This window comes from Neophocaena asiaeorientalis, unplaced genomic scaffold, assembly GCF_003031525.2.
Source record: "Neophocaena asiaeorientalis asiaeorientalis breed wild unplaced genomic scaffold, Neophocaena_asiaeorientalis_V1.1 scaffold39, whole genome shotgun sequence".
Taxonomy (NCBI): Eukaryota; Metazoa; Chordata; class Mammalia; order Artiodactyla; family Phocoenidae; genus Neophocaena; species Neophocaena asiaeorientalis.
The window spans coordinates 4,737,137-4,750,964 of record NW_020175670.1 but is presented as its reverse complement, the minus strand read 5'-3'; the positions used below and the strand labels follow the sequence as shown (position 1 = coordinate 4,750,964).

The 13,828-nt window shown below is 41.9% G+C and overlaps 1 protein-coding gene across 8 annotated transcripts in view; it reads left to right on the top strand.

The window, feature by feature from the left end:
• The window catches only part of LIMCH1 (LIM and calponin homology domains 1), a 332,153-nt gene that overhangs the window by 303,979 nt on the left and 14,346 nt on the right, over nt 1-13,828 (top strand). For all 8 annotated transcript variants that reach the window (XM_024731734.1, XM_024731731.1, XM_024731732.1 and 5 more), the window contains 6 exons: nt 5,285-5,365; nt 8,273-8,365; nt 9,241-9,345; nt 11,059-11,186; nt 13,273-13,394; nt 13,648-13,771. In XM_024731734.1, coding sequence (XP_024587502.1) covers nt 5,285-5,365; nt 8,273-8,365; nt 9,241-9,345; nt 11,059-11,186; nt 13,273-13,394; nt 13,648-13,771 — 653 coding nt within the window. The remainder of the gene's footprint in view (nt 1-5,284; nt 5,366-8,272; nt 8,366-9,240; nt 9,346-11,058; nt 11,187-13,272; nt 13,395-13,647; nt 13,772-13,828) is intronic.

Genomic DNA, 13,828 nt, shown 5'->3' with positions numbered 1-13,828 from the left:
TTGTTTCGCCTCCATGTGCTTTTGTTTTTTACAGATTTTTTCCTGTAATTGATATCTAGTCTCATAGCATTGTGGTCGGAAAAGATACTTGATATGATTTCAATATTCTTAAATTTACAAAGGCTTGATTTGTGACCCAAGATATGATCTATCCTGGGAAATGTTCCATGAACACTTGAGAAGAAAGTGTAATATTTATTCTGCTCTGCGGTAGTTATTTCCACTATTTTATCTTCCAGGTCACTTATCTGTTCTTCTGCCTCAGTTATTCTGCTATTGATTCCTTCTAGAGAATTTTTAATTTCATTTATTTTGTTGTTCGTCATTGTTTGTTTGCTCTTTAGTTCTTCTAGGTCCTTGTTAAATGTTTCTTGTATTTTCTCCGTTCTATTTCCAAGATTTTGGATCATCTTTACTATCATTACTCTGAATTCTTTTTCACATAGACTGCCTATTTCCTCTTCATTTGTTTGGTCTGGGGGGTTTTTACCTTTCTCCTTCATCTGCTGTGTGTTTCTCTGTCTTCTCATTTTGCTTAACTTACTATGTTTGGGGTCTCTGTTTCACAGGCTGCAGGTTCGTAGTTCCCGTTGTTTTTGTTGTCTGGCCCCAGTGGGTAAGCTTGGCTCAGTGGGTTGTGTAGGCTTCCTGGTGGAGGGTCCTGGTGCCTGTGTTCTGGTGGATGGTCCTGGTGCCTGTGTTCTGGTGGATGAGGCTGGATCTTGTCTTTCTGGTGGGCAGGACCAAGTCCGGTGGTGTGTTTTGGGGTGTCTGTGGCCTTATTATGATTTTAGGCAACGTCTTTGCTAATGGGTGGGTTTGTGTTCCCATCTTGCTAGTTGTTTGGCATGGGGTGTCCAGCACTGTAGCTTGCTGGTCGTTGAGTGGAGCTGGGTCTTAGCGTTGAGATGGAGATCTCTGGGAGAGCTGTTGCCATTTGATATTACATGGGGCTGAGAGGTCTCTGGTGGACCAATGTCCTGAACTCGGCTCTCCCACCTCAGAGGCTCAGGCCTGACACCCGGCCAGAGCACCAAGACCTGTTTTTTAGGAATTCTGGGGTATTTTGTTCTTTGTTTTCTTTCTTTCAGGTATTTTTTTTTCTTACTTAGTTGCAGTGAAATTTCCAGGAATGAAACAATAGGCAGGTGAATGGTCTCCAATTCAAAGCCAGGCATTTGTCAAGCTCTTGCTAGTTCTTGTTTCCCTGGTTTCCCTGAAAGGGAGAACCAGGAGGTGGTGCCGGGCTCTGTCCCTACTGCTTCCCCGTGAAGACCGGTGCTCACACGTCCTCTCACTGCCTCTGATCTTGGAGGGGCAGCCTGTGAACACACGTCCCAGTCTGGGACATGTAGGGCTGTGGTACGGACCGTCTGTGTATTTCTCACTCTGTCCCGTCTGCCACAGATTGGCTGCTTCACCCTCTTCTGACAGCCTCAAATGCTTCCCTTCCAGTTATGAAGGGATCTTTATAGTCCTTTCTGGTGTCCAAGGTCTTCTGCTAGTTTTCAGCCAGTGTTCTGTGAGAACTGTTGCATCTATAGATGTATTCCTATGTGGAGAGAGATGAACTCCACGTCTACCTACTCCTCCGCCATCTTGAATATCAGTATCTTGAATAATATTAATTGTACATTTAGATTTCAATTCTTTATTTGGATGAAATAAAAAGAGCACTTGCTAATTAAAATGCCAAGACACATGACACTGTAGAAATTCCTTGCTGCTGAATTATACCTGGACATTCTCCATAGACCTGACTCTTCTATGAATTGAGTGTTTCCAATGCTGGGCCTGGAATACTCACCCTCTGAAATTTGCATTGGTTTGGAGCCTTCCTCTATGGCACAGTCAACTGTAGCATTTCCTGAGGCCCCCAGGTGTAGCTGCATAATCACTGCTGCACCTTTGATTACAGATTTACTAACCATATGACCCTGAAGGTGCTGTATAACTTCTCTGAACCTTGTCTTCCTTGGTAGTACAATGAGATAATAGTACTTTCAGAGTGTTGTGGGCTTTCTTTGAAATAAGTACACAGGAGCCTGTAACACAGTGCCCAATACATGAACGAATCCTCCCCAGTAGCTAATCCAAGAGGCCCACCATAGCCAACACCAATTCTTATCTATAGGTAAATTGTCTCACTTTGGGAATTCCTAAGTACCTGTGCAGAATGGAGAAGGGACCCATCACCTGTCACAAAACCCCCTCAATATCTCCAGCCACATTCCAGAACTACCAGCCATTTGTGGAGGCTCAGTCTTAAGCCAGTACTGGGAATCCTGAGTTTGTTGGGAAGCTGAGTACATCCACAGAGGATGGGACCCCCTAGAGGACCCCAAGGCTGGCATTCATGGCACAGATCTGAAGAGTAGTATAACATAACCCATTGAGTTCCATTTTATATGACACGGGAACAACCATGTCAAATTGTTCTAGTCCCCCCTGGCAGGGATGGAGAGGAAGGGTGTCCTACAGAGATACATTCTTATTTCTGTGTATGGAAAATAGAATAAGAAAGAGAAAAATGACTGACCTATATAGGTGAATTCTCGAAAGTACCCACCTAAATTTGATGTTCTTTTGATGATAAATAGCTCTTCATAGAATGGAAAATTAAAAGAAATTGGAAAATAAGAGAAGGTTGAGGGGAAGTAAGCATTCGATTAGTCTGAATTCAATAGACTCCGGGCAGTTTTGCTCAGACGTGAAGTGGCCCAAAGCTATAGGGTCTACAAAGGGGAGAGAAGAGGATGCATTACCCAGCATGAAGTTATCCCATTTATTTATTCAACGAACATTTCCTGAAGACCTAAAAATTCAAGGTCTTGAGATACTTAGGCAGGATAAAGGGCCCTCTTTGCTCTCAAGGAACCCCTAGGCCAGAGAAAGATCCAGATCTGTAAACAGATAAATTATAGAACAAAGTGTGCCAAATGCTCTGCATTCTTTCTCTGGAACCTTTTCTATCTCTGTTATGGTAATTATCCCACTGTCTCCTGGGGATCATTTACATATGGGTCACTCCCTCACAAGCCCACCCCCAATCCCCACTCTCAGCTGTAAGCTCCATGAGGCTGGGGCTCTTGGCCTCCTGCTATGCCACCTGGTCATAAGTAAGTGCTCAGCAAATAGTCACCGAAAAAGGAGCATGACCACTTCTCTTGCCCTCCTCCTTATCACAGTGGTCTCTTCCTCTTTATCTTCCTCTGAAAATGCTCATTGTTTTTCTTTCTTGCTTTCTAACAAATATTCCATATTTTCTTCTGTGCTCAATCCTCGTATCCCATACTTCTCTCTCCTGTTTCTGCTTACTCCTGACTTATTCTTGCCATCACAACCTAGGGAAATCTGAAAATTAACTACATAATTTCTAATTGTTGCACTTATCTTCCTGCTGTTGGACTTTCCCCATTGGGCTCCCTATAGCTTTATTCACATTACCACACCCTTTTCATCAAAAGTCAAAGAAGGGCCATGCCCCTGAGAGAGGGTCTGAACATTTAAACCGCTTCCAAGTCTTAGGAAAATGCCAAGTGGAGCCAACCTCCAACTCCATTAATTCCAGGAGAATTTTCCACCTGGGATCCATATTTAGATGACATTTTATGGTCATCCAAGAAATTTGGGAAACTCTGGATTTTATACAATAAAATAGTTTTTCTCCTGCATAACTTGTCAGAGGCTTTCATATGCAGATATGCAGTATGAATCCCAAGAGTGGCATATAGGAAATACATTTCCCTCCCTGATTTGGCCACCTTTCTCTGACTTTTTGTGACCATCCCTACCATTTGCAGGAACCACAGCAAGAGTATCCACCGAGGCCCACATTTCACATGTCTAAATACATTAAAGCTATAGATATTTATAATGTTAAAAATTGAGTAACAGCCATGGCCTAGCTCGTGTTCTCAGCCTGGAGACTTCCCTGGATGGGCCAGCCATTGTGCACCTGAGTGGTAGCCTGGATTACTGGGGGCAGGGCAGGGGAGGTGGGCTGGCCCAGCTATCTTGGGCAGTAGCTAGACCCATCTAAACCTTGGACAGGACTGACTCTGTCCAGCTTCGCAGGCAGCCTGGGTAGGTAGAGTCTGCCTGCCCTGCACCCTGCCCCAGACTCTCCCCCTCCTCCCTAGTTCCTTCACCCTCACCCTGCTCTTTCCCTCAGCATTCCCAGACAGTTCTAAGTGCCTCCCAAAACTATCCCATCCAAACAGAGAGAATGGAAGAAGCACAGTTATCAGGGAGCCTGGATTGCCTCAGCACCTACTCTGGGTGACAAGGGAGGCCAACTTTAAACACATCAGCCTCCCCACTTTTGCTGGTTTCCCAGGGACCAGCTGTGATTTCTCTTCCCCCCTCAGACCCTCTCAATCTCATTCATATTCCGTGGCCTGGGTGCCCACTTTGGTTCGTGCATCCTCCTCCCATTATTCCCGTTTTCTCACTTGGTTCTCAAAATCGCAAAAACCTTTTTTAAAAGACCAAACAAACCAAAGTCTGTGGGTTTGTTTTGTGGGCCCTGATCAGGGACTCCCCTTGTCTGGATCTCTGGTGATGCTGGTGAACACTGGTGAGTTAAATGATCCCACTTTAGAGAAAACTGGGGTGGAAAAGCAATAATAGCAGTATAAAAGATTAGTTCTGTAGCACAGCAAACACCACTTCTCACAAAATGCAGTACTGCTGAAGTAAGCATTCCTATTTGCTTGGACCCGGGGTCAATATGCAGAATGAGTGTCTTATGCTTAGGAGCATGAATACATTTAAGAAATCACTTCTAAGAGAAACAAAGCAAAAGCCTTCCCATGCCAGTGGCTAATTACTTGCGTTTTCATTAGCTCCGAAAAGGTTCACAGAATCATACCAGCGTATTGGAAGTAAACCAAAGAAGGACTAGGATTAAAAAGTGGTTTCTGGGCTTCCCTGGTGGCGCGGTGGTTGGGAGTCCGCCTGCCGATGCAAGGGACGCGGGTTTGTACCCCGATCCGGGAGGATCCCACATGCCGCGGAGCGGCTGGGCCCGTGAGCCATGGCCGCTGAGCCTGCGCGTCCGGAGCCTGTGCTCTGCAACGGGAGAGGCCACATCAGTGAGAGGCCCATGTACCGCAAAAAAAAAAAAGTGGTTTCTGCCAACAAAGAGCACCTTTAGATACGGGAAGGTTTCTGCTTCTGTGTGTCCATCATGATGTCAAACCGTGAGCTAATTGTGCCCCTTGTCCTGGCCTGGCCTTGAGGACATGGCTCAGTTCTGATCATGGTTTTATATTCTAAACAGTTGAAGTTGTGGGCTTGGGACCCGGAAGAGGAACGCAGGCGACAGGAAAAATGGCAACAGGAGCAGGAACGTTTGCTCCAGGTAGGACTGGGTTTGCTGCTTTTTATTTTTTTCCTTCTTTTTGGTGATGCTCTCTTAATTTCTGCTGTATTAAATAGATGTTTAGCCCAGGAAATACATGGAATCAGCTTCTTCTCAGAAGTCGTTGAGTCTAAGTCTGTTCATTTTGTGTCCATGAGACAGAATGCTCTGAGTCTAATACCTCCCACCAGAGGTTACACTGATGAACATAAGGAGAAAGCATTTCACTTAGAAAAAAATCCAAGTATTGATTAAGGGCCAACCCACCCACTTATCACCTTGTTCGCTGCCAATCAAATTCCAGTCCAACTAGGAGCGGGAAGGAATTATCAGAAGGTTATTGATAGCATACGTGTGAATATATGTGAAATAAAAGTTGACCTGGGTCTTCTTCCTTAAGTAGAAATGTTTGCTCCATCTTTGAGCAAAAGCTTCTAATTTTCAATTCTAGAAAAATTCTGGGAGTTAACTTATCATGCTCCTACTTGTTTCATCCCAGTTTTGTGGAGCAACAGAGCTTCAAAAAGTAATCTAGTAACCTTAGAAACTAACCTATGCTGAGCATTTGGGGTGTGCCAGAACTGGCATATTTGTAGGTGCGTGACATATTTTACCTAACTTCATTCTCATAAAACTCATCAAAGTATGTCTTATTGATCTCAGTTTGCAATTGAAGAAATTAAGGCTCAAAATAAGTTATATAGGGCTTCCCTGGTGGCGCAGTGGTTGAGAGTCCGCCTGCCGATTCAGGGGACACGGGTTTGTGCCCCGGTCTGGGAAGATCCCACATGCCGCGGAGCGGCTGGGCCCGTAAGCCATGGCCGCTGAGCCTGCGCGTCCGGAGCCTGTGCTCCGCAACGGAAGAGGCCACAACAGTGAGAGGCCCAGGTACCGCAAAAAAAAAAAAAAAAAAAAAAGTTATATAATTGCCCGAGGTCATACCTCTAACAAATGTTGAGCTTCGTTTCAAATCCAAGCTTGGGTGACTCTAAAACTCATGTTCTTTCCCCTATATTCCCAATGGTACTGATTTTACCAAAAGTCATAAAGAAAAAGAATGTTAAATCTCATTTATTTTTGTGACTTTCTGCTGATGTGTAGAAAGCAATGCTTAATGCGAGTTTATTTTACTTTTTTTCTTATCTTTTTGTTCTAATCCTTTGGCTTAATTCCCAGGGGTGGAGAGCAAAGGTCAGCTAGATAGTTAATTAATTGTAGTGTGGCTCTAGGTCTGCCCGTTAAGTTTGACACTTTTCAAAATTACATAGGAGTAAACCTTCAATACCAACATCTAGTTCTTAGAAAGAACTAGGTTCAGCAAAGTCCCAGAGCTGTTGGGACATTTAGATCCATTGGGAGACCCCAGACCAGCCCTGGTCATCTGCTGTTCTCTTGGAAGTCAGATGCCCATTCCACCAGGAGTCAGAAATTCCACAGAGTAAAGAAGACGGCCTGTGTTTCCCATGGTGGTGCTGTGTCTGTTATACTTTGAAAGGTGGCCGTGGTTTTAGGTGTGGGTTGTGAGCTTAGGGGCAAGGTGTTTATGGGGAAGGAAGGGTGTCTGTGTGTGTGTGTGTGTGGACAGATATACCACATCTTTGGCCCCTGTATCATCAGTTCATCCTCTTAGTAAGGGAAACATGTGATATAAGCTCCTAGAACCAATAAATGTAAGAAGCTTTGCTTGTTTTTCATCTTCTGTAAAGTTTTAAGGTCTGTTTCCTCTATTCTGAAGACTCTTGGAGTCCCTCTCTAAAACTTTACAATATTAGGTTTTATAACAAAATTTTTAGCCAAAGTTTAAAAGCCTACCATGGGTTGACCAACAGTGGTTTGGCCAGAGCATTAATAGGAACATTAGGCTCCAGACAATCCCATAAAGCCCTTTTGCTCCTAAGATAATAACATAACAAGTAATACCTGGAGGACTTCTCAGTGTCTTTCCCAAGAAGATGGAAGCACAGACTCATGTTAGCCTCAGAGAGAGGACTGACAGTAATCAGCCTAAAATATTTGACTGTGCGTAGTATACTCCAGCAATTCCTTTGTCTCTGTCATGTCAGCGATGCCATTCTCAAGGCATCCAGGGGTGTCAGTTCTCATCTTAAGCATTTGTTTTCATTTCCATGTATTCATTTCTTCTAATCAGCTGTCAGGGACTCCAGTCACATTTTTAAAGCTCTCCTTATCCTTACATCCTTTTCCTGTTCAGCGTATTTTTATTTTTTTCTCTGGAAGTGGTGACTAGTGTCCTATTTTTTCCTGAAAACAATAATAGCAGTTCTGATATCAAAGCCTTCTAATGGGCTGTTTAAAAGCTACTCTTAATTCAGGAGGACAAAGTTAGGAGGATTCCATTTTAGTAGAATGGCCACAAGCAAAGAGTAATTCAGCCACTCAGCTAATTATCGTCCTGTCCACTTTGGACCTTTCTCCATCATCTATCTTGTAAACCTGCGAGTTTTTTTTTTTTTTTAATCTTTTATTAAACTCTCCCAACAGCAACGTATTTCTATTAGTGGAATGGCAAAACTCATCTCTGAAGGGCCCAGTAAAAGCAAACTATTGGTTTAACCTACCTCTGAGGACAAAACCCAAGTTAAGAAAGAGTTTAGAATCTTTCCATCTTTTCTCTTTCCATAAGCAAATGCCTACTCATATATCTGAAGAACATTCTATGAAACACCCACAGCAGATAAGATTGTTCTCTGTTGGATTTTTATGTCCCTAACATGTCTGAGTACCACAAAATGGTATTTCCCTTTTGGTGCACGAATGGGTTAGCTTCAGAACCTTACAGCAAGAAGAGTCTTGCAACACATTGTACGTGATGGTTTAGCGGGGGGAAAAGTCCCAATGATGTATGCACTGGTCCGTTCAGAACAATCTATGGAAATTCCATAACAGGAGAGATACCGGAAGGAACAGGACAAGCTGAAGGAAGAATGGGAAAAGGCCCAAAAGGAGGTGGAAGAGGAAGAGCGCAGATACTATGAGGAGGTAGGAAATTCCCCGGAAGGAATTTGACCCTGAAGCCCTGATTCCTCAAAGTCTATCAGCACTTTTTCTGTCTGTGCTGTATGTACCCATGGGGCATGTCTGATTCTCTTTACTCACAACAGAGCCCTATCAACCTTTTAAAAGAGTCCTATCCTATAGGCTGTAAAAGACTACTACTCTTCCAAGTTTAGCTTGTGGTAAGGGTGTGTTGAGTCATGGTCAAGGGGGAGAATAGAATTGTATCTCTTCTTTAGTCACAAAGGTCAGATTCTTGATTTGTCTTAGATGACATGAAAGTATCAATTTGTTTATTTGTGTATTTGTTTGCGGCAAGCATGTTTGGTCGTAGTGAATTAATATTAATTTTTATGAGGATAATTTTGATAGCAAGGCTAAGTGAATCCTTACTGCTGCATTCACTGTATGGTACTAAAGAGATTTAGAAGGGAGGAGAATTTGGTTTTGTTTGTTTCATTTTTAGATGAACAAACCAGACCACGTTTGAGAATTTGAAACTACACTTTATATATATTATCCAAAATCTGTTTATGATAAATATTGTTGTGAATTTGTTCTTCAACAATAATTTTTGTGCATAATTCTTTCCCTAATAGCATTTCTAATTAGGCCTCTTGAATCACCCTAATTAACTTGCAAAGACTCTGTTTTTCTAAATTAAATGCTAATTTCTAAATCATTGCCCATAGAGCATGTTATCTGATTTACATGCTTTTTAAAAGTAAGACCTTTTTTTATGCCCTGCTTGTTTACACATAATTCTGATGTTTGTCCTTAAATTTCTTTAATGACACTTTCTCTTGACAAATATGATTTATCCTTTCTCCCCCTTTCATTAATTCCTGTCCTTCCCCTAGGAGCGCAAAATAATTGAGGACACTGTGGTTCCATTTACTATTTCCTCAAGTTCTGCAGACCAGCTGTCTACATCCTCCTCTGTGACTGAAGGCAGTGGGACAATGGTAAGACCATAGATTAAAAGGAATTCATGAAATAAGAAAACTAAAATAGAAGTACTAAACCACAAGGCTAAGTTTTCCACCAGTTTAAATCCAGGACTAGCTGTTTCTCTAGAATCATGTCAGCTACTATGTGGCCATTGTACCCCATCATACTGTCATTGCCGTGGTGAAACCCTAGAGTCAATCCCTGAGAGCAGTAAACATATTACTGAGGCCAGCCCTGCCCCCACAGGCTGGAAACCAAAGTCTCTGCACTGGTTGGCAAGACCCTGGTTAGTGATGCCACGTGCTGGAATGTCTTTCTAACTGCCCATCATTCATTCATTTAGCAGACGTATGTTTCTCTCTGCCAGACCATACATCTCTTTGCACTGGATGTTAGCAGTGGGATGCCAACAATATACTCTCACCGGCCTCCATGAAAGTTTCTTCTGAATCACTCTTAAAATTCCACATGAATATATATATGTGTGTGTCTTCAAGGTCTGGAGAGAGTCCAGAAAGGCTGGTCAACCTCCATATCCTCCAAATAAGGTCATGGAGGTAGTGGACATTGGTCATACCAACACCTGGATAGTCTATAATCTGCATTTTAGTTTTTGATGGTATAATAACAGAATAAATTCATTTTGCAATAAACATAATATCACTTGGGTATATGTCATATTAGTCATTTCTGTAGTCAATTAATATATGCTGCAATACACTAAAATTTTTAAATTATCCAATTTTAACTTAATACAAATGAAGATTGTACAAAAGTAATTCACCAAATTTGATATTGCATGGTCACTCAGGAAGCTCAGATATTGCTTATCTTTGCTGTTACATACAAAGATTATCACAAAAGCCAAGTCTTTCATGTCTCTTTCATATATTGCAATGATAATTATGAAAGATTTTCTAGACTCTAAAATAAGTTTTTTATGTATCATCATCAAAGGAATTCTACACTGTCCAACAATTTTTCAGTATTTACCAGCCATTTTCAAATATCGAAATTTGAAGTGTATTGTTTTTTATTTCTATTTTATTTTTTTAACATCTTTATTGGAGTATAATTGCTTTACAGTGGTGTGTTAGTTTCTGCTTGTTTTTTACTTAAATTTTTAAAATTTAAATTACAGATTAAAAATTTTTTATACAATTTTTAAACGTTACACTACATAATCTGCATTTTGAAATAACCCACGGGCACTCAAATGCCACTTGTCCTGAAATAAGCCATCCTATGACTTTGTTTTATTCTGAAAGATGGGTTTTCTAGCCAGTTCCCTTTTATGATAACTTTTGAGAGAGATCCAGCTTACATGTTCATTTCAAATCATTGGAAATCAGTTACTATTCAGTTAATTTTTTTTTTTTTTTTTTTTTTTTTTGCGGTCCGCGGGCCTCTCTCTGTTGTTGCCTCTCCCATTGCGGAGCACAGGCTCCGGACGCACAGGCTCAGCGGCCATGGCTCACGGGCCCAGCCGCCCCGCGGCATGTGGGATCTTCCCGGACCGGGGCACGAACCCGTGTCCCCTGCATTGGCAGGCGGACTCTCAACCACTGCGCCACCAGGGAAGCCCTATTCAGTTAATTTGAACGACTGTTCTTTAAATTGTAGTCACTGTGATTGAGAAAGTGCTTCAGATATTCCATGGCCAAACATGAGTATTGTCCAGTGTGTTTAAAAATTATATTCAAGATTATCCTTGTTTTCCCCATTAGAATAAGATGGACTTGGAAAACTGTCGAGAGGAAGAACAAAAGACAAGACAGAAGAAACCATTCCAGGGGGATAACAGTGGCTCATTGCTTAAGACTAAGGAAGGTGATCCACTGGAGGAAAAGGGCAGGTATGAGCCATTCCAGGCTGTCCATCCATATGCGCAAAGCCGGGCTGTGCCCCTTCACTCCCAGGAAGGGCACCCATCACTAATGCAAATCATATTCAGCTTTGAAATTATCATTCCAATAATACATTATGCGTATATTATTGCTTGAAGACATTCTAATGGCTCTCAAGTCAGTGTCCTTATACTATTGAATATAAATAGGTGAAACCTTTTTTTAAATGAGGGGAGACAGTATTGATCACCAAAGGAGCATGTTGTCAATTCAAAGTCCCAAACCTAAATACCACTCACCTGAAATGGTTAATGTATCTGGAGGGATAGAGTTTAAAATGGGGCTGTGGTGTGGTTATAGAGAACAGACTGGTGGTTGCCAAGGGGAAGGCGGTTGGGGGAGGGATGGAGTGGGAAGCTGGGGTTAGCAGATGTAAGCTATTATATACAGAATGGATAAACAACAAGGTCCTACTATATAGCACAGAGAACCTATGATAAACCATAATGGAAAAGAATATTTTAAAAAAGAATGTATATGTGTGTGTGTGTGTATATATATATACATATACATATGTATATATATATAAAACTGAACCACTTTGCTGTAAAACAGAAATTAACACAGCATTGTGAATCAACTATACTTAAATTTAAAAGTATATTAAAACTAAAAAAAAAGAAAGAAAATATTGTATCAATACTGATTCATTAACTGTAACCAAAGTACCATACTCACAGAAAACAACAGGGGAAACTGTGTACAGGGTAGATGGGAAGTCTCTGTACTATCTTTGCAATTTTTTAAAATAACTGAGACAGACTGGTCCACAGAAATAAAGTTTATTTAAAAGAAGAAAAAAAAAGAATGAGGCCGTGGTGTCCTACTCACTGTGGACCTGAACTTTGCCATTAGTATCCTCTGACCTGTGAGAAGCCATGTTTACTCTGGGTGATAATATAAAGGATAGCCAACAAACCCGTTGGTCATGGGTAATCCCCCTACCCCATGGGTTCCAGTATGTTCCATGGGAGATCAGAACAGGATACCCAGAAACTCCTGGAGCATTCAGAGCTAGCTCAGACCGGAGCAGAATCTGGTTGTAGGTACGGACTGTAGTGAGTTTATTGATGCGACCCCATGTCTGAGACCTAAAAGGGAACTGCAGAAACCCAAGAGGCTAGCAGTGCTCTGCCACCAGCAAGTTCTTTATGATACAAATGTTGGCCTTTGGGGCTCCGATATATCAGATAGATGTTGGAAAGTGTGCATGCATGTGTGTGTGTGCATACACACTTGGGTACACACGCAGCCTCCTCAGAGGGACCCAAAGACACAAAAGGCTATCTAAGTATCATTTTCAAAGACTGGCCAATTTGAAAGGTTGGCTGGGAGCTGAGCTCTTCTGGTGGGATTTGCACTGAGAATTCTCCTATGCTCATCAGCTAGGAGACTCGGTGAATTGTAAGATATTAGAGCTTGGGACCCATGTCCAGAGCCTGCAGAGCCCTTGGAACAGCACATCTGTTTCCAGTTAACACTATTTAAAGAGACTTTCCAGTTTTTGAAATGAAAGCCACTAGTCAGGAATATTTGAAGGATGCTAATAAGCATTTTCCATGAATTACTGCTCGTTCTCCAGACAGTCCCTGTTGTCACCAGAAACCTTTAAAAAATCTCCTCCGTCTCTCCTTTCTTTGCACATAGAAGCTACTAAAGGACCAGTGAATTACCATAGGCTGCCGAAGCCCCACGTGGCCCAAATATTTTCCACAATAAGTCCTCTCTTGTGAAAATCTGGGAGATTGCATTTAGTTCTGGCACCCCCTGAAATGATTAGAATGAAGAATTTTGTGGACAAGGAGGTAGAGAGGACATCAGAAATGATGGTTTGTTAAACTGCTGGATAATGAAAATGCGTAGCATTGAACAGTATTCTAAATCCATTTTAAATCTACTTTAACATAAAAAGAATAAATATTTATTTAGCCCCATTTCTTTTTTCGTATTGTAACCGGTCCTGAGGGATAAGATCAATAATTTTCGTTCAGTTGCTTTTATTCCTGTTCTGAAATACATTTGTTATTTTAACAGCCTAACTCAAGGAGTCTTGACTCATTCTGAGAACCCTGCATTGAAAGGAATATATCAGGACCTCCAGCTGGATACAGAAGCTGGGGCCTCACCCTGTGGGATGAACCCACAGCTAGCTCAGGGTAAGAATGGAGAAAACCAACCCCCATGTTTCAATTAGTGTAAGACCCCTTCCCCACCCCATCGTCCAGACAGATATGACCTCTGCTGGCTGCAAGCTTCTCTTCCAGCTTATGCTAAACAGCACAGTCCGGAGGCTCCATGAAATCACTGTGAGACCTCAGCAGCCATTAGCACTTTAAAGAAATGTGATTACTAAGCACTAAGGCGGCAGCTTTACTGAGCACTAAGTGTATGTTCTTTACTTGGCCTCAGATCCATCCCGGAATCAGCAGGTATCAAACCCACCAATGCACATTTTAGAAGATGTGAAGCCAAAAACCCTCCCATTGGACAAAAGCATTAATCATCAGATTGAGTCTCCGAGTGAAAGGCGGAAGTGAGTAACCAAATAAGATGGGTGTGGAATTTCTTTTTTATTTTAATTGACTAAGAA